At 42.6% G+C, this 24629-nt stretch overlaps 2 protein-coding genes and 1 non-coding gene across 6 annotated transcripts; 1 reads left to right on the top strand and 2 right to left on the bottom strand.

Annotated features, from left to right (window-relative positions):
• The first annotated feature begins 2012 nt into the window (after positions 1 to 2012).
• On the top strand, positions 2013 to 6151 carry LOC125746422 (peptidyl-prolyl cis-trans isomerase A-like). Its single transcript, XM_049020363.1, is given in 4 exon segments — positions 2013 to 2030; positions 4631 to 4717; positions 4900 to 5030; positions 5032 to 6151. Coding segments are annotated over 4 exon segments (276 nt in total). The 3' UTR covers positions 5072 to 6151.
• An 858-nt stretch (positions 6152 to 7009) lies between these two features.
• Positions 7010 to 7113, bottom strand: LOC125746937 (small nucleolar RNA U13). The gene has a single exon (XR_007399113.1). It is a non-coding gene; the product is annotated as a small nucleolar RNA U13 (small nucleolar RNA).
• Positions 7114 to 9233: 2120 nt separating this feature from the next.
• On the bottom strand, positions 9234 to 23717 carry LOC125745998 (RING finger protein 122-like). Of its 4 annotated transcripts, none has more exons than XM_049019471.1 (6): positions 23453 to 23717; positions 17245 to 17383; positions 12621 to 12666; positions 12217 to 12258; positions 11900 to 11979; positions 9234 to 10120 (listed from the first exon to the last, which is right to left on the bottom strand). In XM_049019471.1, the coding sequence occupies exons 2-6, from the start codon at positions 17352 to 17354 to the stop codon at positions 10006 to 10008; spliced, it is 393 nt and encodes a 130-aa protein (XP_048875428.1). In that variant the 5' UTR covers positions 17355 to 17383; positions 23453 to 23717; the 3' UTR covers positions 9234 to 10005. The 4 variants fall into 4 exon arrangements, with proteins under 4 accessions (XP_048875428.1, XP_048875426.1, XP_048875427.1 ...); XM_049019469.1 differs by having other exon boundaries at positions 11900 to 11982; positions 23453 to 23716; XM_049019470.1 differs by lacking the exon at positions 23453 to 23717 and adding an exon at positions 17469 to 17822 and having other exon boundaries at positions 11900 to 11982.
• Positions 23718 to 24629: the final 912 nt, after the last annotated feature.

Genomic DNA, 24629 nt, shown 5'->3' with positions numbered 1-24629 from the left:
ACCTCCACATCCCAGCGTTTGTCAGAGGCATGTCCGGTACTGGCTTCCACACTGTGCGCGACGTTTAGCAGCTAGCTGGTACCGCCCAGCACACAATGTTCAGTGATCAAAATTTTACTCAAGGGCATCTATCTGACTAAGGCATCTTGTATAATGAGATTAATCCTGGAAATCCATTTGAAATGGTTCCCAGTCCCTGACAGACCAGTATGACCATTTCTGATTTTTTTTTTTATTTTGAACTAGTTCTACTGAGTCTTTAAAACCAGAAGAGCTTTGTAATGGGCAGCTGGTTGGTGACCATTTCATCCCAATTTCACTGTGTTCGCTGTGGTAATTAACTAGTTTTCCCATTTCCTTTGTTGTATTAAGAGACTCCTGCTCTGAAAGTTATTGCTGTGAAATATTCATTTCATGAATAACTGTGGAAAGAGATTCTTTGGCTGAAGCATCCCTCGCCTGTCCTTGTGTCTGCCCCCTAAACATTTTTTTTTCCATTTTTTTTTCTTTTTTTGGGGGGGGTGGTTAGGAGGGGCGGAGAGCAGAAATCGGTCCTGCTTTTAACAATCAATGGTGAGAATTTACATGTGGTCGCGCCCAGGCCGCTGTGAAGTCCGACCTGCCAATATTCATTGCTGGAGAAAAGCTAACCAAGGCGCCCCCTGCCGGGACACGTTTAGCAGCTGGCAGTTTTCCGTCCATCGTTGTGGGGTGATTCGAGCCCTGCTATGGGAGGGGGCTCGCATCTCTAAGCCACACCCAGATAGATATTCCTGGCACAGACATCACCCGCACTCCCAGTCTGAAAAGCCAGATATTTGTTTACTTATTTTATTAAGGGGGGGGGGTGTTGTTGCCCTGGCACCAATCCTGGTCCAGAGAAAGAAACGGTTCATCAGTGTGGAAAGAATTGCTGTCCTCGCCAGTAATATATTACCATACTTTTCAAATATAGCAAATCACAACATGCACACTCCTGCGTGTCCCGAATCTGCTTCGTTTACTTAGTGCGGTTTGGGTCTCCATCTTATTTGCATGAGGAAATAGGCGGAGGCAAACTCACCAGAAAATAAACTGCCCTAAATATACTGTCGTCGTTTGAACACCCCTCCCCTCATGGCCATATGTTCATTATTCATCCAGACCCCTGGAGATCATTGATCCTTCACCAGAAACTCTCTGAACTTCATGTTACAGCAATGTTTTCCCCCCCCGTTGGCCCTTATTTAAAGAAAAGAAACTTACGATTTTAAATGTTTATACCTGCTTTCATTTTTGTAACTAGACAAATGGATTTTAAGGTGCTCAGTGAAGCTCGGTTGGATCGTTGGAGAATCGCCGTTTCTCAATGGAAGTAAATGCTTACAAGACGACTTTTTTAAGCACAATATTTTTCCTCCCGCTGTATATACCCATGTAAAACACTATGAAACGTGCATATTAGCAGACCTGCTTTGTCTGCCAGCTCCTTTACGATGAGCTCTATCTCAGAGAGAATTAAATTTGGAAGGAGTACGTGTTCGGTTCTTTGTCTCGTCGGATATTATGAGCGCTTTTTGGGCATCGTCGGCCGTCTGCAGTTTGTAAGATGATGACCCAGAACGTCAACAGTTATTGGATGTGCAACTGTTTTTGTTTCCGGTTATTTGTGTATCATATTCATTTTTTTAATTAATATTATAATTATTATTAAAGATAATTGGTGTACCCTGATGCCCTTTCTTTTATGTGTGCTTGTTTTTTGGATAAATAACGCCCCAGATATCCATCTTCTACTCGCTTATCCAATACGGGCTCGCTGGTTGTACTGAAATCCGCAAATCATTTCCAGTGAAGACATAGACCGTTTAATCCCCCATCAGTCCAGTCTGTAAGTAGCAAATCTATTTACATCACATCAATTTGCAATTATTGCGGCATCTGTAAGGTTATTTTGCAATATAGGTCATTATGGACCGCGCGTATCGAAAGCCCAAAAGCAGCACCCTGCGGAACGGGCTTAAACTGTTAGTATGACTGTGACCAAAGACGTGAGGAAAGGAGCGTCACACGGATGGGATAAAATACCGTGAAATGAGGGAAAGAGTGCTTCATAAACTGCGGCTAATCTAGGCACTTTCACACATTAAAAACAAAATGGAACACTATAGGACTCTGAATAGATACTCTCTAACTCATTTGGTCAAAGGATTATACAAGATCGGCTCCATACTGTATACAATGACAAACAGGGGTGTGGCATTTCCCCGAGACAAGACGAAAATAACAAGTTTAAAAGTGACCAAACTATATCCAGCTCCATGGTCTCAAATGCGTGGTTTCTGCGCAGCGCCCGCGGAAATACATTTATCATTTATTGCTTAATGTTTTCTATCACCTGAACTTCACGTATTTCACGACCATCTGAGAAAACACACGCTGTAACACTTGCTGCTATTTTGCATTAAATGCGCGCTTTTTATTCCTCTACCTATGCCTTCTCGCACAACTGTTGCCATTACGCATTACGTAATATAATGGTGTACTAATAATACGGCGCTTTAATCAGGGACGGATTATGGGTTGTGTGGGCCCCTGGGCAAAACGTTCGCGAGGGCCCCCCCACCACCACCACAATTCAAGGGCCCTTGGCAGCCAAACGCCCTCCCTATAGGGTCAGGGGCCCTTGTAGGCAGAGGATCAAAGAATGTAGGCCCTCTAAAATAGATAAACGAAAATACATTGGTGATAAGCGTTGCAAATTGTTTTGGGCTAGGGGCCCCACGGACCCCCTGCACCCCAAGGGCCCCTGGGCAGCGGCCCCGCTGACCCGGTCCGTAATCCGTCCCTGGCTTTAATGCGGACTGCGACGAGTCCGACTGAAGCGATTTTATTAAGTTACATTTGTTTAAATGCACCACTTTAGTGACATTTACAACCCCATCGCAGTGCCAATCGTAGAATGACATCATAAATTCGATGACATCCGGCATTTTCCGTAAAGAGTAAAAATCTACATATTTTGTGGATCTGTGGCTTTTTATTAGTACGTGAAGTAAGCGCCTGTCAGCTCTATAAATACAGATCAACATGATTAACCCAAAAGTCTTTTTTTGACATCACTGTGGACAGCAGAAATATTGGCAGGATTGTCATGCTGGTAAGAAATTGACGCAGTTAGTTACAATACTACTTTGAAGACTTACTGTACAGCTCTACAAATCATGTAAGCGATGTTTCATAAACGTGTACGGTTACTCCTCGCATTCATTGTCGCGACACTGTTAGTTATATTACTTGTACCTGCCAAAATACGATACCTGTAAATATCTATACCCATTTTCTGAAGTCGGATCTTACGAATACAAGGCAGGGAACAGCCCAGGACGGGGTCTCAACCCATCGCACGCCCCATTTTCGCAGTCGTGCACACATATGGGCAATACTCCAATTAACCTCAGCATGATTTTGGACTGGGGGGGGGACCCGAATACCAGAAGGAAACCCCACGGGGTGAATATATATATAAAGTATCTTATAAGTCGCTTTTTTCGTTTCCTTTCGCGTTTACTTTATCGCCGGTCGCATATCCTTTTGTCCTATGGGTAAACCTGTGCAGAGTCTGCTACTAATTGGATTTGGTCGCATTTCCCTGATGGAGATATAAACGCGCACTGGGATGCGACCCCGCTTCTTTGTAGAGGCTGCACGGCCATTTCGCTGCACGGTCACACTGGGGGGTTGTGGTGAAACGGCCAGACGGCGCAGTCCCGATATTACGCTGGTTACGCCAAAAGGTGCAAAGACTTGCGACTTAATTTTAGAGCTAAATTAAGGACAGCCGTGTACGTGCTCGCGTACTTGAGCTTAAACCAAATCGATTGAACTGCCCGTGGGAGTTAAAGAGGATTAGAATAGAGAAATATAAGGATTAGTTACTTTGCTTGGAGTGTAGTTCATGCATGTCTTTTAATTGTCTACAAGTCAGAAGACGATTGTTTGCAACAGCACATACACTTGAGTAGATTTGCAGTGGGACATTGGGACGTCAGGCGCCCAACTTAGTCTCGTTGAGCTACGAATAAGGTGGCGCCACTTGAACAAAATGCTCCAAATTTACAAATATAGCCATGATATAACTACTCGGTTATAGCGCAATTCCAATTCTTGATTATGATTCAGAATCTTTAGTAAAAAACCAGTTGTACTGCCCATGGTGCAGTCTTCGAATACTTACCCCTACGGAGAGAGTAATTATGGTCATTACGTTAAATCTAGTTTTATGAAAGAGCAACGTACGTAAGTGAACTTGGCGTTGTATGTAATTACCTGTACTCGGTGATTCAGCTGATGACAGGCTGAGGTACGGTCTATGAGTAAGCTGGGACGTAAAATGCTATTCAGAGTAACAACTTAATAGTAACTATCAAAATGTTTGAATGGTTAAAGACCTTACAAACTGTTTGTTTGTTACAGCTGAGAGCTGATGTAAGCCGTATATCTTTCTACATTTATGTATGCTGCTTTTCAAAGTCTTGCTTGTAGGGCTGCACAACTGCATATTGATTCCTTAGTGTCTTGTACTTTATATGCAACGTAATTTGTTAAAGCTCTTCTGTAAAGATTTCTCCTCCTGTTTGAATTATTTGAGAATTTCAGGGCTTTGTGCACCCAAGAGAAGAGGTTTGGATACAAGGCATCCACATTTCACCGCATCATTCCACAGTTCATGTGTCGGGTCTATGCGGGACACGGACACTTGTGGGACGTGGCTTTCTGGGTTACCTGGAGACTGTTTGGATTTGTGTTCTGTTTTCAGGCAATAAGTTGGGTTGTGGGTTTTTGGTTTGGGTCGTCACTAGAAGCTGTGCGTCTGGCATCACTTACGCCTGTTTTAGCTGTAATCATCCTTACCTACAGGGTGGTGACATCACAAACAATAACGGAACTGGGGGCAAGTCAATCTATGGCCGCAAGTTTGATGACGAGAACCAGTTGAAGCACACAGGCGCTGGCGTTCTCTCCATGGCTAATTCGGGCCCCAACACGAATAGCCCTGTTTTTCATCTGCACTTCAAATACTGAGTGGTGAGGAACTGTAACAGTGATCCAATGTTGCCTGATAACTTGGGTTTGAATTTTATTGCTTGTAAATTTAAATGAGGTAGCACTTCACACAATGCACCATACTAAGGACTGCACTGCAAATTGGTAACAGGTCTTAAAACATTTTTTAAAATTATTAAACAATTTCATGGCTCATGGGAGTTTTACTTTCGCAATGCTCTGAGGGCAGAATGAAAAATGATTAATTCAGCGAGACAGCCAATCAGGTTACAGAAGAGGTGGGTTCATGCAACTACAGGCAGTGAGATCAACCAATCAGGTGCTTGGTCCTGCCTCCTAGTTGCTTGGACCCACCTCCTATACAATCTGATTGGTTATTTCTCTGACCAAATCATTTTTCATTGTATATTTCTGTCTCAAACTCCCGCAAACCAATTTCAAATTTATTTAAAAGAATTGGCTCCCATTCTCCCCAGAATTATACTCCATTTCCCATAAATTCTCTAAAGCAAGGGTGTCAAACTCCAGTCCTCGGGTCAGAGCCTGTATACCTTAGTTCTCTCCCTCTTCCACCATAAATGATTCAGCTCAGGAACTGTGTGGTAGTTAGTTGAATCAGGTGTGTTAAAGGAGTTGAATCAGGTGTGTTAAATGAGGGGAAACCAAAAACTGTGCAGGGCTCCAGCTCCCCAGGACTGGAGTCTGACACCTGTTTCCTAAAGGAAGGGTAGAATAATTGAAATAATGACCAAGTGTTACCTGGGAAATAAACTGCCAAGCCGAGAAAGCAAACTTTGTGGTTCTTCACTAGGTTGGACGGCAAGCATGTGGTGTTTAGGAATGTCGTGGAAGGATTCAAAATCTTGATTGCAATCGAGTGCTGCGGCAGGTCCTGTAGAAAATGCTCGCCAAGGTTGTGATTGCAGATTGTGGGCAGCTCTGAACCATTGAGTACACTCCCAAACAGTATCCCTCCCTGACCCTCACCCCCCCTGCTTTGATCCATTTCTTGCCTGATCATGCTGCATTTGCTTTCAGTTTGTGTATTTTTTTTTGTCTTATTGGATGACATTTAAATATTTTGAAATAAAGTGGGAATTACTTACTTATAGGTTGCAGATTCTTTTGTTTAAACAAGTTCAAATTTAGATGGTCTGCTATAGATCTTAAGTGCAGCGTCGTTCCCACCAGCTCTTCTGTACTGAACCTACGTGATTCATACTGGCTCTTGGCATTTATGAGTCACATCTGAAATGCAGTAGTTTGAAGATTTTTAATATGTGCTGTTCATTTTGCCTGTGCATGTTCAATACTTACAGGGGAACTTCAGCCATTTCTATACAATCAAGTGCAAACAGAATTTTGAAATGTTTAACATAGTGTCATTACACTAGCTGTCCATCAACGTTAATATTTGAACTGGTGTAACATAGCTATGGACACCCAAAAGAAATTGAGCTTAATGCTAGATTAAGGCATATTAACCTGAAATAAACCACTTTCATAGGAATCCGTCCCGCAGTTTGGAATTGATAAAAACATAAATTTACAAACGAGAGGCCATTTGGCCCATTAAGCTCGTTTGGGGAGAACTACTGTGGGGCATGTGTATAACTGCCACCAGAGGGCACTGTGGAGCACACTTTAGCTGATTTCGAATATGAAGTGGGGGAGAGTGCTGTCCTGGTTAAAATTGACTATACGCTAAATGCACAGCCAGTTACTGCAGATATTTTAAAATATGACCCATCTCACCGAGATGTGCCGTTTACAAGACCATATTTGTATTATTTGGTTCTTAAATACCCATTAGAAAATTCAGACAATGCTCTTCCAGCAGATAAGAAAACAGAAGCACTTCCTTTCTGTTCTTAATCTCCACCATCACGCAACTCAAAAAAAAAAAACGGATTATAGCCATTTGAAAGAATCCGTCTATTTTTACGGAAATCGACCTTCTAGGGATCAGAAGGGTACTGTGCCTTTGCGTAACAAGGATAGGAAGGCGGCACATCTCACTGACAGACAGTGATCGACCCGTTCATCACGCTCATGACCTAGAAGGATCGTACCAACAGTAGCCTGAAACCTAAAAGAAACCGTTATTGCTCATGTTTTTCTGTCATGGTGGGTTGTTCTTCGGTATCTAAATGCTTGTTAATAACTTGTAAAAAATACACTACATATCATATGACAGGCGTCCAGATTGCAAATGAAACACACAATGTTGCATAATAATCATGAACCATATGCGCAATTGTACATGACTTTCCGAACCTTATTTATATTTACCGACAATTGCATTCTGGGAATATATGATTGGTTGGATTTCTGTTATCTTGAAAATTGTACAATATTTGGTAAATACTAATTACAGCTATCAAAAATACCTTGATGTATTAACTTCTACTCTATAAAACTTTGCAAGGGTATCTCGATCTATCGTGTAATGTATATCTATCTTGCATATATATATATATATACTTTTAATGCTTTCGCAGGAAGTTCCGCCTATAAGCGGGACTCCCGTCGTTCCTCCTCCTCCAGCAGCAGCCAATCACAGCCCGCGTTTTAGAAGGTTCCGGAGTCCTGCTCTCTGCTTCTGTTAAGCTTCGGCGGCTCTGGCCAGAGCGCAGAGTTTTACATCTGAAACCCGTTTTGCCATTTCATGAAGATATAGGATTTTATACTATTTTCTACTGTCCCATGGTTTCAATCCTGTCGTACGCCGTTTCAGACGTAGTGTAAATAATCGGGGCAGTTTTAGAATAGCCCTGCTAGTGGGGATTTCCAGAGGCTAGTTATTGCATTATTGTTGAATAATATTGTATGAAAGTCAGAGACATTTTACTGTTAATTTGAAATGGGCGCATTTATGATTGAGAGTGCAAAATTAGTGGATTGATTGTGAGAACTAGGTCCCGATGTCATGGTCTATAATGCTTAGTTTCGGTCGAGTGATGTAAAATCCCACAACCTGAAAAGAAGCTCAAAGTCGGTTACAGTTAGATAGGTAACAGTATAGTGTCTGCATACGAGTCGTACTCTCTTGCTCTGATACAGTGTTTGGAGTTTGCATGGCATTACATTTGGTTGCTCTCGTTTTATCCCAAAGACACGCAGGGCTAATTGATGCCTCTGAATTATCCCCGTTTCTGTGGACTAGCGTCCCATTTAGTGTCCTATTCTGCTCCTGGCAACTCTGACCCGGAAAACGATTAGAACCGTGTTTCTCAACCCGGTCCAAGAGCTGGGAGGAAGCTAAAACACGTACTGTCTGAGGGTCCGTGAAGAGGAGGTCGGCAAACACTGGGTTAGAAATTAGACTGACATTTAAAAGTAAGGGCTTCCACACAAATGTAGCTCCTGAGTTAATTAACCATTTAAGTCATTTTAGGCTTATTAAAATGCTGAATTGACCTATTTCTTTCGCTACCAAAGGAGAGGAGCTCTGAGTCACTTTGACAGGGGATAGTAATGAGCTGATACGGTTTGCTAATCAATTTCATTGGTTCAGAGGAAACTGTGGACTAAAATGTACCCTACTTAGCAGGTGGGGGTGAGACTCAGCAGAGACCCTGGGTCAGCAGAGTGATGTCACCATAGAGCCCTTAAGCAAGGCCCGTCACCCCAGTTGCTCCAGGGACAGGCTGACCTTACTTTTTTAAAATGTCTGCTATATAAATGTAACTGTGATGTTTGCATTATTTTGGCATGCAAGGCATGACATAAACACATGAATAAGTCGTATGCAAGTGTCAGTTTAAGGCAGTTCATCCAGTATAGTCTATAGAGAACTGCACTGTATGAAGTCTTAATTACGCATAAAAATCCCCTTTTGTGAGTAAAGGAGAATGAAAAAAACCGCAGGTCACCATTTATTCTGTCGTGCGTCAGCCCACTTCCCACGGTAAAGGTGCAGTACTGCAAGATGCTGTGTGAGAATATGAATTGCGCTATGTTCTGTTCTCAAAAATGCAAACATTATCCCCAGAGCTGAATCATGTCTGTTCATCCAGTATTGAATGATTTTGTGATTATTATTTAAGCATAGACTACAGCAGCGTAAGTTCGGTAATCACTATGTTAATGAAAAACAGATTTGTATTACATTACATTTGCGCACGAGCTTTACATGAAATTATGAATTGCAGTATCCTTACCTTTTATATCACTGAAAAACCACCTCATTGCACATTCTGTTTATTTAAATTTACAAAAGCATTATATAATTTTTTTTTCTAAATGTATTTTTAATACATAACATTTATTGATGTAAAATTACATTTATAGATAGGAATGTCAAAGTTTTGTTGTACACCACAAGCAGGAATTGCAGACCAAACCACAGTGTAAACTCTGTAGGACTGTTTTTTTAAAATTCCTACCCTGGCACCTTTGCAGCTGTCTGCTACCCACAGAGCACCTACCAGTGGCACTGCATTTTTGAAACTGCCAGTAACTATGTTTTTCGATGACGGTCGGTCTTCCATGGGTAGACGGATGTGTGCAATTTCCTATTCTCTTTCAAAACAAGGTGCTCAAAAAAAAAAGAAACCAAACACTCATTCGAAAAGCCTGCTTTTGAAAGTCTGTAGAAAAAAGGTTCTCGGCAGAAGAGAGAAATGTTATGATTTACGCTGTTTTGCAGTCCAGTGCAGCGCATATGTGTGTCCTGCTGGAACAATCCAGCTGTGAGGGAACCGCCACTCCCCAAGCAATATAAATCTAATCTGGAGTCTTAAAATCATGATTTTAATCCATGGGCTAGAAACCATGCAGTCTCAGAGATGCACGAAGTTCCATCCCGTAGCTCTGTTGCGCTACCCCAGCTCTTCCTTTAACGAGTAAGTCTATAATTATGGTTTGGAGAATGGCTTTATAGTTCAGGAGGGTTAAGTAGGCAGACGTCTCCATTTTGCTGTCCATTCTTTGGTAGTCCTGCCCGGGACAGGCCTCTCACACCAGCTCATCCAGCAGGGTCCCCAGGCTGTGATGCTGCTCGTGTGGCCCAGTGATCGGCTTGTTGCACATGGGACAGACACACCGCACCTCCAGCCACTTCACAAGACACCTGGGTGTAGGTTTGCAAACACGCACACACACAAACAGAAAGGTGGAGGTCAGGATGGCTCTGCCAGACTTGGCCAAAGTGTCTGGGTTATGCCCCAGCAAGATCAATTCTTCACACATTATTCAAAGGCCAGATCATCAGTGAACTGATCTACGATCAGCGCCAACACATGGATTACCCTGCAAAGGATGTGGCCAATCTGAGTCGACCTGAGGATGGAAACTGCGCCTCAGTGTCCGCTATGATGAGTGGAGGTTTGCACACACAACACAGCTGGCCTTTGCTTCCCCTGCACTTTAGCTTATCTAGAGGCAGGTGGACCTCAGGGCCCAGGTTTACAAAGCAGAGGCATGAGGCTGGACCAATACAACTTGCAACAAGTAGCTTCATCACATTCAGACATGAAGGACATTTCCACTGGCCTACAGGAACCGAGATGCACCGCAGAGAGAGACTAGTTACAGCGTGGTTCCAGCTCGCGTCGGTTTCCCACTACAGAAGGGCCGGCTCCGTAAAGGTGCTGCCGGGTTTGGAGAGCGATGGTGATGTAAAACTTAAGAGATACTCCTAAGTGCGATACTGCTAGGAGGGCATGTGGTGGAATATTCTGAGCACCTGCAGACGCCAGGGTGCACACTCACTGCACACCCACCCCTGCACACATGACCACGGCTAGACTAGTGCGTTCAAAACTTCAGTGTGATTATTTTTAACCCCCCCCCCACACACACACGCATGCAGCTGCACCTATTTTGAACAGAATCATTCCAAATCTCTTAGGGGCAGATCGATGCATGCAATGCCTTTTTCCATTTTAATTGTTCAGCGGAGATGTTTGTAGGTCATCCTGAAATGACTAGCTAATCAGGTTTTATTATGAAACTCTAAACATTCCCTGCCCAATGCCTGCTTTGCTCCCAGGAAACCCACCCCTCACCCCATCTCCACCACTAATCGGTCTAAGGTGCCCCATCCCTGTCATACAGAGGGGATCCCTTCAGTGTGCTCAAAGCCAATGTCTTCAATTCTTCATGCCGCATCATAAAAACACATGGTTTTACACCGGGGAGGTACTAGTACTGCCTGTATTCATTTCCCAAAGGCTCTGAGGGACCACAGAAGGACTGGAGGAGCAGGCTGTAGTGTGCAGTGTGTGCTGTCCGTAATGCACAGGACCTATGAGCACAGCATTCTCATGTCTGAGCTGACATCTAGACTGCATTTGGCCCCTCCCCTGCGTGAGTTGGGGGCCGCATGCGGTTACCTTCAGAGATATCTGACAGACAACAGACTGCTTTCAGTTTCCTCAAAGCCACCGAGCTGAGGCTGTGGGCATGAAGGCTCTGGCTTACTGGCATGATTTGTTTGTTCTGCGAGTTTGTACGACTGGATTGGCAGGTGGGTGGACAGACACGTGGATAGACAGACAGACAGACAGGAGGATAAGACAGACAAATGGATGAAAGATACACTTTATTGAAATGGACAATTCTGGTATCGCCGCAACGGGCAGAAAAAAGTGCATGAGTGAAAGGACAACATAGAGAGTGCAGAGGACACTGCCACATAAATCTGCAGTGGTTTTTCATTGAGGGAGGTTAGATTATGCAGCTCATCACAGATCTACCGCTTCCCACGGTGAGATAACACCACACGTGCCAGTCTTGCACCTGTATTTTATTTTCAGGCACAACTTGGGCTTCACGTTTTACACGGACCTCACTTCGCGTGGGACTGCAGCCTACAGTCACATTTCAGGTTACGGTTCACACTACTCACTTCCTGTGGAAGGCATGTTGGCATGGCAACACCCCCAGCTCTTCTTTTAGTCTGAAATCCTCCAGGCAAACGGCACATGTCTGCTGTAGTGACATCGCAGAGGCATGAGACAGTTAGCACAAGGGGGGGTGGGGGGGGGCACCTCAGTCGCCGAGCAGAGCGGCACAGATCTCAGCACTGTGTTACTTTAATCCTGCGTTTATGCTTCTAGCTAAATTGCATGTGTGACATTTAGCACACAGCTACCAAAGGCCACGGATAAACATTTTCGACATCGGCGAGTTAAAAAAGGAGCAGATGAACCTGCTGGATCTTACCCCATGTAGATTTAGTTTCTTAGTATCTCCCTTGAATATGACCTATAAGACATTAACATGAATGGAAATAAATCAGGGCCACAGTTCAAGCTGTCCTGTTAAGTCCGTCTTATTGTTAGCTGGTGATCTGCAGGTTCACAATACTGCTATGCAATACTTAGATGGCCCATGAATGCGAGGGCCATCAAATGTTAGGAACTCCAGCTGCAAAATGGTAAAATCACTCCTATCATTTATTCATGCAATAAGGTGAGGTACATTGCATTTGCATTGATGCACGACTGTATAATGCATGCGCCGCAGAGTGAATAGTTCACCGTTTGGATGGAAGGCCTGTTATATTCTTACTGACATCCTCTGAGAAGCCCCACCCAGTGGTGGCTGTTGGGGTGCGAGGATCTTACCTCCTTGTATCCGAATCTCTCACTCTGAGCCTGGTGCCTAAGTTTGCTGTGGAGGAAATGAGAAAAAAGGCAACAATCAGACTGATGCAAAGTACTCAGTAGGAGGGGATGTGAAGGCAGGTCCTGCCAGCCAGCCAATCCCCATTCAGATCCTTAGGAAGTCAGCCAATCCCTATTCAGATCCTTAGGAAGTCAGCCAATCCCCATTCAGATCCTTAGGAAATCAGCCAATCCCCATTCAGATCCTTAGGAAGTCAGCCAATCCCTATTCAGATCCTTAGGAAGTCAGCCAATCCCCATTCAGATCCTTAGGAAATCAGCCAATCCCCATTCTGAACCATTTGGAAATAAGGAGCATCTAATGAAATACAAACACTGCAAGGACTGACTTTATGGTAACACATTACTTGAGGGGACACAAACACATAGTAGTAACTCAGTTACTACTGAAGTACAAATCATGAATGTAACCCTTCTTAAATTGAATGATGCATCACAATTCATTAAAGATAAACAAACATGAGCTCACCTTTTTATATGTTATTCATTATTTGTTCCTACAGTACCTCCTACAGTACTTCCTGCAGTACTTCTTACAGTACTTCCTGCAGTACTTCTTACAGTACTACCTGCAGTACTTCCTGCAGTACTTCCTTCAGTGGTTCCTTCAGTAGTTCTTTAAGGTTTACATAATTAAAAGATATTGTAACAAATATTGTACTTACATGAGATAAAGGGTGAGAGACAATTCATTAATGATGAAGAAACATCATTTAATTAACATCAGTTAATAACTAACACTTAGTTTGTGGTCAACTAATACATAAGGAATAGCATAATACTACATTATTTGTGTCCCCTCAAGTAAAGTGTTACAGAATTTATTAAATCGAAAACACGGTGACGCTAGCTAGGGAGACAATCTATTATCTGGATAGACCGATCAATTAGATTAATATCTATCTAAGGTTAAAAAATGAAAAGATCACCTGGAGGTGTGGATGAGTTAATCCAATAACCTTTTATTCCATTAACCTTTTATTCCATTTATTCCAACAGATCTGGGAACTCTGTGACACACCGTATCCCAACAGAGTTCGACTTCCTTACTATTCATGTGTGTCTTATAATCTTCTACAAGCGGTCCCCGCCCCTGTCCGTACTTTTCCACTTTCTGGCAATTTCGCCTTATCTGGTACACCATTGTTATTCAGTACATTATCCTAGCAGCTGCTTTGTCTAGCAGCTGCCACCACAGTCTGCGTCAATAGGTGAATTTTGGTCGCACAGAGCCTCCCTACGTGTCCTTGTTCCCCTGCAGTTATTGCTCTCCACATACTCCAATAATCAGAGGTGGTAATTTCAGGTCCAGAAAGTAAAAATCCAGACCATGATTTACTTTCAACCAACCAGTTGAGCATTATGAGTCACAGTCATAGAGGGCTCATCTGGTTGGTTGAAACTGCCACCTCTGCCAATAATCTGATATAGTATACTATACACATACATAGATACGACCATGTTATTTAGCCTACTGGTAAAATGTTCAAATAAACTCCCGTAATTGCTACCAGAGAATGCTTATTTTCAGCATGAACATTTCCATTACTAATCTGACAAACAACAATAACAATAACTCGTGCGTCATCTTAACCATCTTCTGTCTCGGTGAAATATTGCAAACGCTGCTAGTATCCAGATTGTCTGTAATGCGTAAGGTCAGATCCACCCCTCTTTCACAGTTTGCCAAATTAATCTGATGACGTGTCGTTCGTATCCAAACAAAAACCAGGCGTTATATAATGGATTTTTAAAATCTGCTTAATTTATTTATTTTGCGCATGAGTTTGCATTTATGTAGTCGAACAACCGAAGTTTTCGAACTTGATATATTTCGTTTTTTTTAGTGTAAAACATGTGGAGACAGATGGGCAAAGCAGGGATCCGCACAATGTGCTTCCCACACCTTTTATATATAAAAGAATAGGACCTTGTTTCGTTTCAGAAATCCATAAATATCCAGGCGGACAAAGGCGTGCGATAATGATCTGTGTCCCTGATTGTCTGGATTAGGAAGCACTTACAGGGCAGTCGCTTACGGCTCAGTGCCTCACGCCAACTAAAACCACGTTTTATGTAATATCGTTCCTGTATATACATTTTTAATCCATATTCTGTAGCACAAGCACGAACACCTCCAAGTGAACTTATGTAATTGTTTGCATGCTGTTGCGACACCTGCTTACACGTGATTAGCTGGCTTAATTAACTATTGATTGCATTAATAATAGGATTATTCATAATATTAAATTGTGGATGAGATCGACGTGGCAAAAATAAATAAAAACGCTGACGAACAATGTCTAGACCTGCGCAGCCTTAGTGACGCTCAATAGGTTTTACGGACGATCAAAAAACCTTTCGCAACTTTTATAACAGCTGATGACATCGCGATTACACGGAAAGCACCAGTACTCGTGCTTGAGTTAAGATATAGCCTTATTCTGCATACAGCCTAAGAGCACAAACACTTACATTAAAACCTCTGACATAGAAATGATTGTTGATTTTCCGCTGAACTGTTCGTGACAGACTAGAGAAGGACTCCGTTACACTGACCAAATACTTTATAAACACTTTAATACATGACACAACTAAATAGCTTTAAAGTCCTCTAAAAAGGAATCACTTTGTATGAATCTCAAGAAAAGATCTGTTTTTCATTCCTGGGTAACAGACTTGCGATATGACCATGCAAGAAAGAAATCAAACCCTTGTTAGTGAGAGAATCTCTAAGGATTCCTGTAAATGTAAACAAGATGTTTCCCTTTAAAAAGAAAACTCTGTGAGAGAAATTAGAGATAGTAGTGCAGCGAAACTGACTGCAAGCACTGATTTTTGTTAAAGGAAAGCCAGCCTGAACATCTCTCATTCATCTGCTGTTCATACGCCTCTACAGTATTCAAGCCGGGTCTGTATGTGTAGCTATCTGGCTGGTTCCAAATTGTTCTCCCTCTGGCCCCTGCTCAGCAAGCCAGTACTGAAGTTCGGAAATCTAAAAATGAAAGCCTGCTAACCACCTTTAGTTCACATGAATGGATTTTCCTTGAACAACTGTAGACTATTTTTATTTTTGCCAGACAGACGAAATGTAGTCCTGTGACACTGGGACAGTGACAGGACACTGATCCCCCCCCCCCTAACCTTTCCAGTGACGTCTGTCACTGTGATTTGGGGAGGGGGGGTTTCCTGCTCTCAAATTTCCTGTTTCAGCTGCAATTCCTGTCCTGCCACAGCGGCGCCCACAGCTCATCAGGGAGCAGATTGTTGGGAAGAGCTGACTGTTAGGCAGATAGAAGCCCCCCCTGCGAGGCCCGACACCTTTACCAGATGTTCAGGAGTAAGAAGATGCACGTGATCCAAACGTCTTCAGAAACAGGGCGATTCTGCCTGAACCAGGGGGCAGAGAGCACTGCCCCAGCCAATAAAAGGAAATTCAGGCAGCTGATGCCCTGACCCAGAGTGACCCTGCTGGCTAGTCAGACCTGCTTAGACATGTGGAGCTCAGCCCGCAGATCCCTGGAATCACTGAGAAGCAGCCTAACCCTAACCCTTACATTACTTTCCTCACACAGCGACAGGGACTTTCTGCCAGTGTCCCTGGGAATGTGGTGCCCTGTGTGGCAGCATTTCAGTCGTGTGATTACTGACCTTTCAGGCAGGTTTGGCTGAACATCAGACATCCATAAAGAAGTTTAATTGTTGATGCAGGACTAGCCAGTGTTAACTGTGGTACAGGGCTGAAAGCTGTGTGTGTGTGTGTGTGTGTGTGTGTGTGTGTGTGTGTGTGTGTGTGTGTGTGTGTGTGTGTGTGTGTCTGCGCCTTTAGGGTGATGGTGGGAAAACTTAAACAAAGTTCAGGATTCCCAGGCTGGGAAAAGTGCAATAGACCCTCATGAGAGCAAGACGAGTGGAACTGGAACAAGAAAAAGCAGAGATATAAAATTTCCATTAAACCCTTAAAGATATTAAACTGACTCCAACTCAGCAAACAATCCAGAACCCCCTTCAAAAATAACAAGTTAAGACTGTGCTTCTTTCACTCTGAAGGAAGCTTCGCCTTTATTTATGCATGGTCACGTTACAGGGCTTCATTATAGAAGAGAGAATGATGTTATTTCCCCCCCCATATAGATTTGGTATGAGTAAATTAATATTGTACAGTAATATTTAAGTCCCCAGGTGGCCCTGATTTGCCCCTTTGGTGAAGTACTCCCTTGAAGTGTCATTTACGAGAAATGTAATAATTTACGCAGCCCTTTCAGATTTTCATGACCAGCATCTAGGCTGTAGCACAGTCAGTAAATTTCTTTGTCATACATTAGATAGCAATATATATAGTTATATACATATATATAGCAGCAGGATGCTTTAAGATTAAAAATTTCTAAGACAGCAGGACATAAATATAAAGTGAAGCAGGAGACACTGGGAATTGGATGCAATAAAATTTTGCTAAATGAGATGTATATAGGAGTCTTGTGGCTTTCTGATATGCTCTTTAATTTGCTAACTGGTGTGTTCAGACAGGCCTGTCGTCACTCCAGCCCAGTTCAGCCATTACCCTATGAAGTAGCAGCAGAAGATAAGGCTCAGGATGAAGACGAAGATGCCTGTCCCAAAGATGACCATGTAGATGTCCAGGGGGATGTCTGGGAAGTTAAACGGCTGCATGGTGCAGGCACTGCCTGGCCCCGGACTCCCTGCACAAGGAAGACAAATGTTGGTCAGATTTCAGCTCCCTGATGAATCATTTATAGATAATTTTAGTGCTTCTTAAACAATTACCGAGGTGCCACACGGGCTTCCACTGGTTCTGATCAGGGCTCTATAGATGCAAAGACCAACCTTCAGAAAGTTTTGGAGGCACAGATATTTAAAAAAAGAATGATTTTTAAAGGAACAATCAATTTAAGATTCATTTTATGTGTGAATTACGTCAGACGAATTAAGTCCAGGATGTTTTTGTACATCAGGCATGCCTTGTTTTATGAAGACCGTTGGTCACCCAGCCCATTAAGGTCAAATTCAGCAAAGCATGATGACATTCCCCTGAAAGAATCAATCTGACAGGATGTCGATGATCAGGATGGAAATGTACTGTCCTCCTTTCCCGGAAACAGCATCTATTCATCTGCAAACTGCTACAACTATTTCTTTCTTAAAGGCTACCATGACAACCACTGGCATACACATATTTTTTACATATATATATATATATATATATATGGATCCTTATTTTAGCTAAAAGGCTTAACTGGCTGTAGAAAGGATCAAACACACGCACACGCATGTACACATACCTACATATAATAATATCCATCCATCCATCCATTTTCAAAACCGCTTATCCTACTGAGTCGCGGGGGGTCCGGAGCCTATCCCGGAAGCAATGGGCATGAGGCAGGGAACAACCCAGGATGGGCGGCCAGCCCATCACAGGGCACACTCACACACCATTCACTCACACATGCACACCTACGGGCAAATTAGCAAGTCCAATTAGCCTCAGCATGTTTTTGGACTGTGGGGGGAAACCGGAGTACCCGGAGGAAACCCCACGACGACATGGGGAGAACATGCAAACTCCACGCACATGTGACCCAGGCGGAGACTCAAACCCAGGTCCCAGAGGTGTGAGGCAACAGTGCTAACCACTGCACCACCATGCCGCCCCCCACATATAATAAATAATATATATATATATATATATATATTTATATATATATATATATATATATATATATATATATATATATATATATATATATATATATATATATATATATATATATATATATATATATATATATATATATATATATATATATATATATATATATATATTATATTAAAAATATTAGCACTGCCGCGACCCAGTAGGATAAGCGGTTTGGAAAATAGATGGATGGATATTAGCACTGTATTGTGAAATGTGTCTCTTTGCAAATGGTGTGTTTTGCTAGCTCTAGTGCCTTGGGAAATCCAGCCTGATCTGTTGTTCTTCTGATGGACCAGGCAGACAGGTAGATTCCACATAGGTGCTCGCGGCTTTAGGTGATCAGGCTGCATGACTAAAAGTATGAACATACAGCTGAACAGGCCAAGCTGCTCCTTCTCAGTTCATAGCTGGAAGTCACGCACACAGACAGGCTCGCATGCACAAATAAACCCCAGTACAGAAAGGACTGGGCTCCTGCCCAACTTACATTCTCTCTGCTTCTGCAACCCCCCGGCCCACCACCTGGCCCCCTCCCCTCAAGATGCATTCGCTACACATTAAATATAATCTGCTTCACACACACATACACACACACACACACACACACACACACGTACATAAATCACACAGTGGTCTCTGATGATTGTAATTTGATACCTTAATAGCCGCCCAAAAGTGACATTTATATAACAGTATTATTGTTTGTGATGCTTGGATATGCCCATTTGATAAGGAGAAAGATTAGTTCTGCAGATATTGCATTATGTGGTTTATGGGATATTTGCATAGGCTTTACCCTAAAACAAGGTCCGAATGGACTAGAGAACAGTAACTAAGCTGCTATTCCTAAAAAAATAGATACTGCCCATTTTGGGAAAGGTTTTAAGCATCATCTTCCTAAACTGAATGAGTATTTCAGTGAATGCATACTTGTGGTATTAATTGTTAACAGACTTGTGATTCACAAGACAAAATGCATGTATGGCCATAAACAGCCCATTCATTGCACTTTGTATAACCGCACCCCTCAGTTTGTGTGCATTGAATTTTTAAGAGAACAAATGGAAATGCTATTGCGTCCTGGGGAGAAAATGTGTCATGCTATCGAGCTGACCTGTTCTGACGCAAGGACATTAAACTTAAGTTTTGGAAAGTACAGACTTAGGATCATATTCAAATGTAGGGTTATTCACTTCCCTTTTGCCTTCGCCTGCAATATGTACCCAAATATGAAACAGTGTTATAGAGTTCAAGGTCGTATCCAAGTCTTCCGGCAAGCTTGTTTACGAACATGTCGGTCATTACTAATACGCTGATATAGTAAACACCTGCAATTAGCAAAGGTGATTAATGCTATTATCCTAAGACTTGTAATAGCATTTAATGAGGTCATTCTGAATAAAACCAAAAGGTTTTAATAACCCGACAGAAATTGCCCTTGGCAAATTGGCCTCACTTAGTTTTAAGTCAGCAGCATACTCGAACCAATCTTGTGTTTGCTGAAAAAATAGCTCACCCTGATCTGAGGGCATTCGAGAAGGCACTTATAATAAAGTTTGGATATCCAAAGTATGACAGAAAAATATGGATATCTCACAAGAGCGCCAGTGATTCAGTGAGAGGTGTTTCAGGTTGCATTAGGTATTGTCTCAAGCATTATTCCCTCGCTGCCATGGATTGTGGAAAGAGATGCTGTCAACAAGCCAGTTAAACGTTTCTGTCACTGGTAAAGAATCGCAGCAAACGTGGATAAGACAAAGGAACAACCCAAAACCAACAATCCCATCAATGAAAGCCAAGCCACCATAATTTTTACCCATAATTCCTTTAGTATAACTCTATCCCTACCATCAAGCCTTACTGCGTTGCACGCTTCTGCTAAAATGATAAGAAATAATGAAGCTGTAAATCAGAGACGACTGTAAGCAGTCACTGTTTGTGGGCCACTGGAGCTGCTTCCAGGGAGACTTCACTGGAACTAGTCGCTTTTATTCCCCGCCAAACACAAGAAGCATTTACAGGAAGTCTGGAGTACTTTTCCTTTCTGGGCTCATATAATTATTGAGGTAATTACATAAATGTGCAACTAAATCTAGAGTAACTTTTACACATTTGCACTGGGGGAGGAATGACTTTCTTCAAAGTGATAATCACCCTATTTTTTTTCACCCCCCCCCAAAAAAAAAAAAAAAAACACAAATTCTTTTAACAAGCTCTGTACACTATTTAGATTTGATTCTGCGATCAACTGGTCCAGATAATGGTTTGCTACATCACCTGCCCATCCCTTCGTAGAACAGTCTTTGAACTTCCACTAAAATCGCCTGGTGATTCTGTGAAACGATGTTGTCCTTCGTGTGACATGAGGGGCCTGAATGGTAAAGCAGAACCGTACAACTGAAACAACCAGATTCCTCTCTATCGACCTTCCTTATCAGAACCTCAAAAGGCTGCTGGAATCCTGCTATCCATCCATCCATCCATCCATCCATTTTCCAAACCGCTTATCCTACTGGGTCGCGGGGGGTCCGGAGCCTATCCCGGAAGCAATGGGCACAAGGCAGGGAACAACCCAGGATGGGGGGCCAGCCCATCGCAGGGCACACTCACACACCACTCACTCATGCATGCACACCTACGGGCAATTTCGCAACTCCAAGTAGCCTCAGCATGTTTTTGGACTGTGGTGGGAAACCGGAGTACCCAGAGGAAACCCCACGACGACATGGGGAGAACATGCAAACTCTGCACACATGTGACCCAGGCGGAGACTCGAACCCGAGTCCCAGAGGTGTGAGGCAACAGTGCTAACCACTGCACCACCATGCCTCAAGGGTATATTTAATATTAGTCAAAACCTAAAAACAGTTTTACAGATGTACACAATGCCCATGCCAGTTTACAAAATGTGGGTGAATGTGGGAAGATGAAGGCAGGGCCCAAAGGTCTGCACCTATGTTTCAGGTAGCCATGAGTTTGTGAGAGTGCAACGAAAAACAGCTGTAAAAAAACATCAGGATATTACGATTACAAATGTAAACTTAAAGGTCTGGCTTGGAATGACTGTGGAGACCATTAGGCCCTGCTAATGCCTGATCCACTCCTGTAAGTCGAAGTAAAACAGGGTGTCATATATTAAACATTCAAATGACCTTATAAGTAGTTGTCACCTCTCCAATCAGGTAACCTTCACTTCATCAGATTATAAACCGTGAGACCTACACAGAGGGCAATATCAGGTTTGTAATTATAATTAAGAGATATCAGATATCATGTCAAGAGATATTTTGTTCATGTAGGCAAGAACGCTTAATGTTTCACAGCCATTTTACTCCTTCTATTGCACAATGGTTAAATTTATTTGTGTTATCGGTTGCTTAATTTCCCTGGAAGTACACGGCATGAAAGCAGATGTAATGATAACCAATTTTACAATGATGTGTAAACTACTTCGAGAACTCTCCACCTTTCGCCTTTCAACAACAATGAAAATAATAATATCGTTAATACCATCAGCCGTGGATGGGCCAGAAAGTCAATCTTTGAAGTAACTCATTAGGATTGCTGCGTTCGTCTGATAAGGTGTCAATCCACTCGTCTTTTTCTTTAAGAGATTTAACATCAGTTACATTCGCGATGATGCGGGCATAAACACGCACAGGCTTGCCTGCGCTATGCGCTACAGGAAATAGTCTCGATACGAAATGTATGCTAACCATATAAATTTTGACATTATGCTGCCGTTGGAGGCTGCTTACTTGCAAAGGTTGAATTAAGACTGATTACTTCCAAAACATGCCTGACACATTAGATTTATACAGATATTATATTCAAATTGGGAATATCTTGTAGTAATACATGTGTCTGACCGCAGGTAAATAAACGACGGGCAACGTAAAAGTTTAAGTTCAAGAATAGAGTTTTCGTAATTATTTTTGTACAGGTCTAAAACTTTTGGAAACGTGTTTCCAGCAAAAGTCATCGCTTAAACGGAAATATTTACGTCTTTTTATGATTAGATGAAGCGGTGGCCGTTCGCTTTGTTTTGACAGCAACTGAGTATTTCTCCACTTTAAGAGTATTATAACAATAACGGTGCCCACATTCCGAAGGACGGGTGTTGAAGGACGGCACTGCCATCCCGTCGATTTTGTGCCTTTGGTGTTGTTATAAATCGTTTCCTTTTATCTTCATCCACCTTCCAATGAGTCATCGACGAAGACGAGCACTATAGGTAAATAAGCGGTGACTTATTGGAGTTGGATTCCCCGCAAATGCTACATACGTCACCGCATCGCTGCATTTCCCGAAGCCTGCCTTTCTAACAGCTTTCGCAGCTACAAAAGAAACGAGGGAGAGCCGCTTCAAAATTTCTGCCCGGTCAATGTGGCATCCAGGTTGCAGAATATTACACCCCAGCTCTCAGGTGCCGGAGGCCCACTGTTTCTGAAATAATAATTATAAAGCTAAACACAAATCCTTATATGTAAATACGAACCACTGTTAATGAGGTGTAGCTGCATCATTGAAAAAAATCGTCTTCACAAAAACTAACAAGGTAGTGTTAAGGAAAAACTTAAAAACTGAGCGCAAAGTAAAGATGTGATACATGCGGTTTAGGCTAGGAGCTCTCCATAGCGCAGCGTAGTTCGCTATACTGCCAAACACGTAGCAGAATCATAAAAGCAAACTGAGAAAAAAAGCAAACTGAGAAGACCAAGCAATTTAACTGAATAGGAACATGGGAAAGTCGTTGAAAAGCTCAATTCATTATACACAAAATGCGCCTAAAATGTCATATGATGGTTAAACAGAAACTTACTGCTACCGCTGACATGACTTAAAAAATCAAAGCTAATTAAAAGATTTTTCCATCGTTATACAACTCACATATGTACATACACGTATTGTTGCATGCAACTTATACACTAAGTTCCGCTGTTATTTGGTTCCTGGTTAAGAATTTGCTTGTGACAGCGTCTTCTTCACGGGGTTTTCGAGACCCCCCCGAAAAAAAAACACGGAATGTCAAATTGGTGTCATGCCGTACCTTTTTAATATGGTGTCCTGTTCGTTTTATGTGATCCAAAGGGAAATAAAAAGTTATTAGCGCGGCAGAGATAACGTATCTCTTAATAAAAACGGCACTTGCTCCGCGCGTCTGAACATGCCGCCTACATCCATTTTTGCTTCTCCACTATAACAAAACCTTGACGGCTCTTTCTAAGCCTCTTGCCTGACATCGGTGGAAAAAGTCAATGCAGCGACGCCTCCCTCCCTGTAGATTTTGCATCTGTGAATAAAAAAGAAAAACCAGTCTTGCCTTTTGCGTCTTTGACCCGCCTACTCAGTAAGTGAGAGACGTTCACTTGAGCCAATCTCCACTGCGCTTTCTTCTCCTCTAAGCCAGACGGTCCTGTTGTGGGACAGGCTTCATTTATTAACTAAGCTTGAATAGTTTATTTAGCTACAAATGAAACACTCCAGCGTGAATGTTCTCCACGAGGAGACTATGCTTCAGTTAGTGACCATTCCCTGCATCCATGGTGGGAGATGATGTCACTGAGCAGTCAGGCAGCAGGAGGAAGTTGACACTGTGGAAAGATACAATTAAAGCTGTTTGCTGTAGTTACATTTCCTGCAGAAGTACCCTGAAATCCTTCCATCTTCCAAATGCTTGTCCTGGTCAAGGTCATTGGCACGGGGGGGGGGGGGGGGGGGGGGGCGGGGGCGGGGGGAGTTCAAGTTTATCTCAGGCAGGATATGGCAGAAGAGAGAGGTACTCTGGATGGAACACCAGTCCATAATAGGGTACACATATACTTTCACACTACCTTGGTAATTTAGCGATGCCAATTAGCCTTATGTTTTTGGTTGGTGGGAGGAAACCTTTGTATCTAAATGAATGAAACACCCAACCTAGGTGTGAGGTAACCCTGCCACCCCCAGTACTATCTTTGGCTGTTTCATCTGGCTGTATGAAAAGATCAGACATGGGTTCGAGACTAGAGTTTGGTTTGAGGAATATAAAGTAGACTATAGTTATTGTGTATCTTCCATTCGCCAGGGCACAAGTTCCAGAGCAATTGTACAAGTGTCAGGTGACTCCAGTTCATTGTTAAAACAGCCCTATGAGTCAATTTAAAATTAGTACAGGAACTGCATTCTTGTCACCAGCCAAACATTTTTACCTTTCTTGACTATGTTCCATCTGGGCTGTTCACTCT

Source organism: Brienomyrus brachyistius, chromosome 7 (assembly GCF_023856365.1).
Source record: "Brienomyrus brachyistius isolate T26 chromosome 7, BBRACH_0.4, whole genome shotgun sequence".
Taxonomy (NCBI): Eukaryota; Metazoa; Chordata; class Actinopteri; order Osteoglossiformes; family Mormyridae; genus Brienomyrus; species Brienomyrus brachyistius.
Note: the sequence above shows the minus strand (reverse complement) of the source record. Positions and strands in the feature narration are given on the sequence as shown.

Excerpts from the sequence above, each read along its gene's own strand:
- LOC125745998 (XM_049019469.1), bottom strand. The coding sequence starts at position 17,354 with ATGCAGCCGTTTAACTTCCCAGACATCCCCCTGGACATCTACATGGTC. Across the intron at positions 12,259-12,620 it reads AGAGATTCGGATACAAGGAG|GTCATATTCAAGGGAGATAC; the intron begins GTAAGATCCTCG and ends AATGTCTTATAG. Across the intron at positions 10,121-11,899 it reads CAACATGCCTTCCACAGGAA|GTGTCTTGTGAAGTGGCTGG; the intron begins GTGAGTAGTGTG and ends ACCTACACCCAG.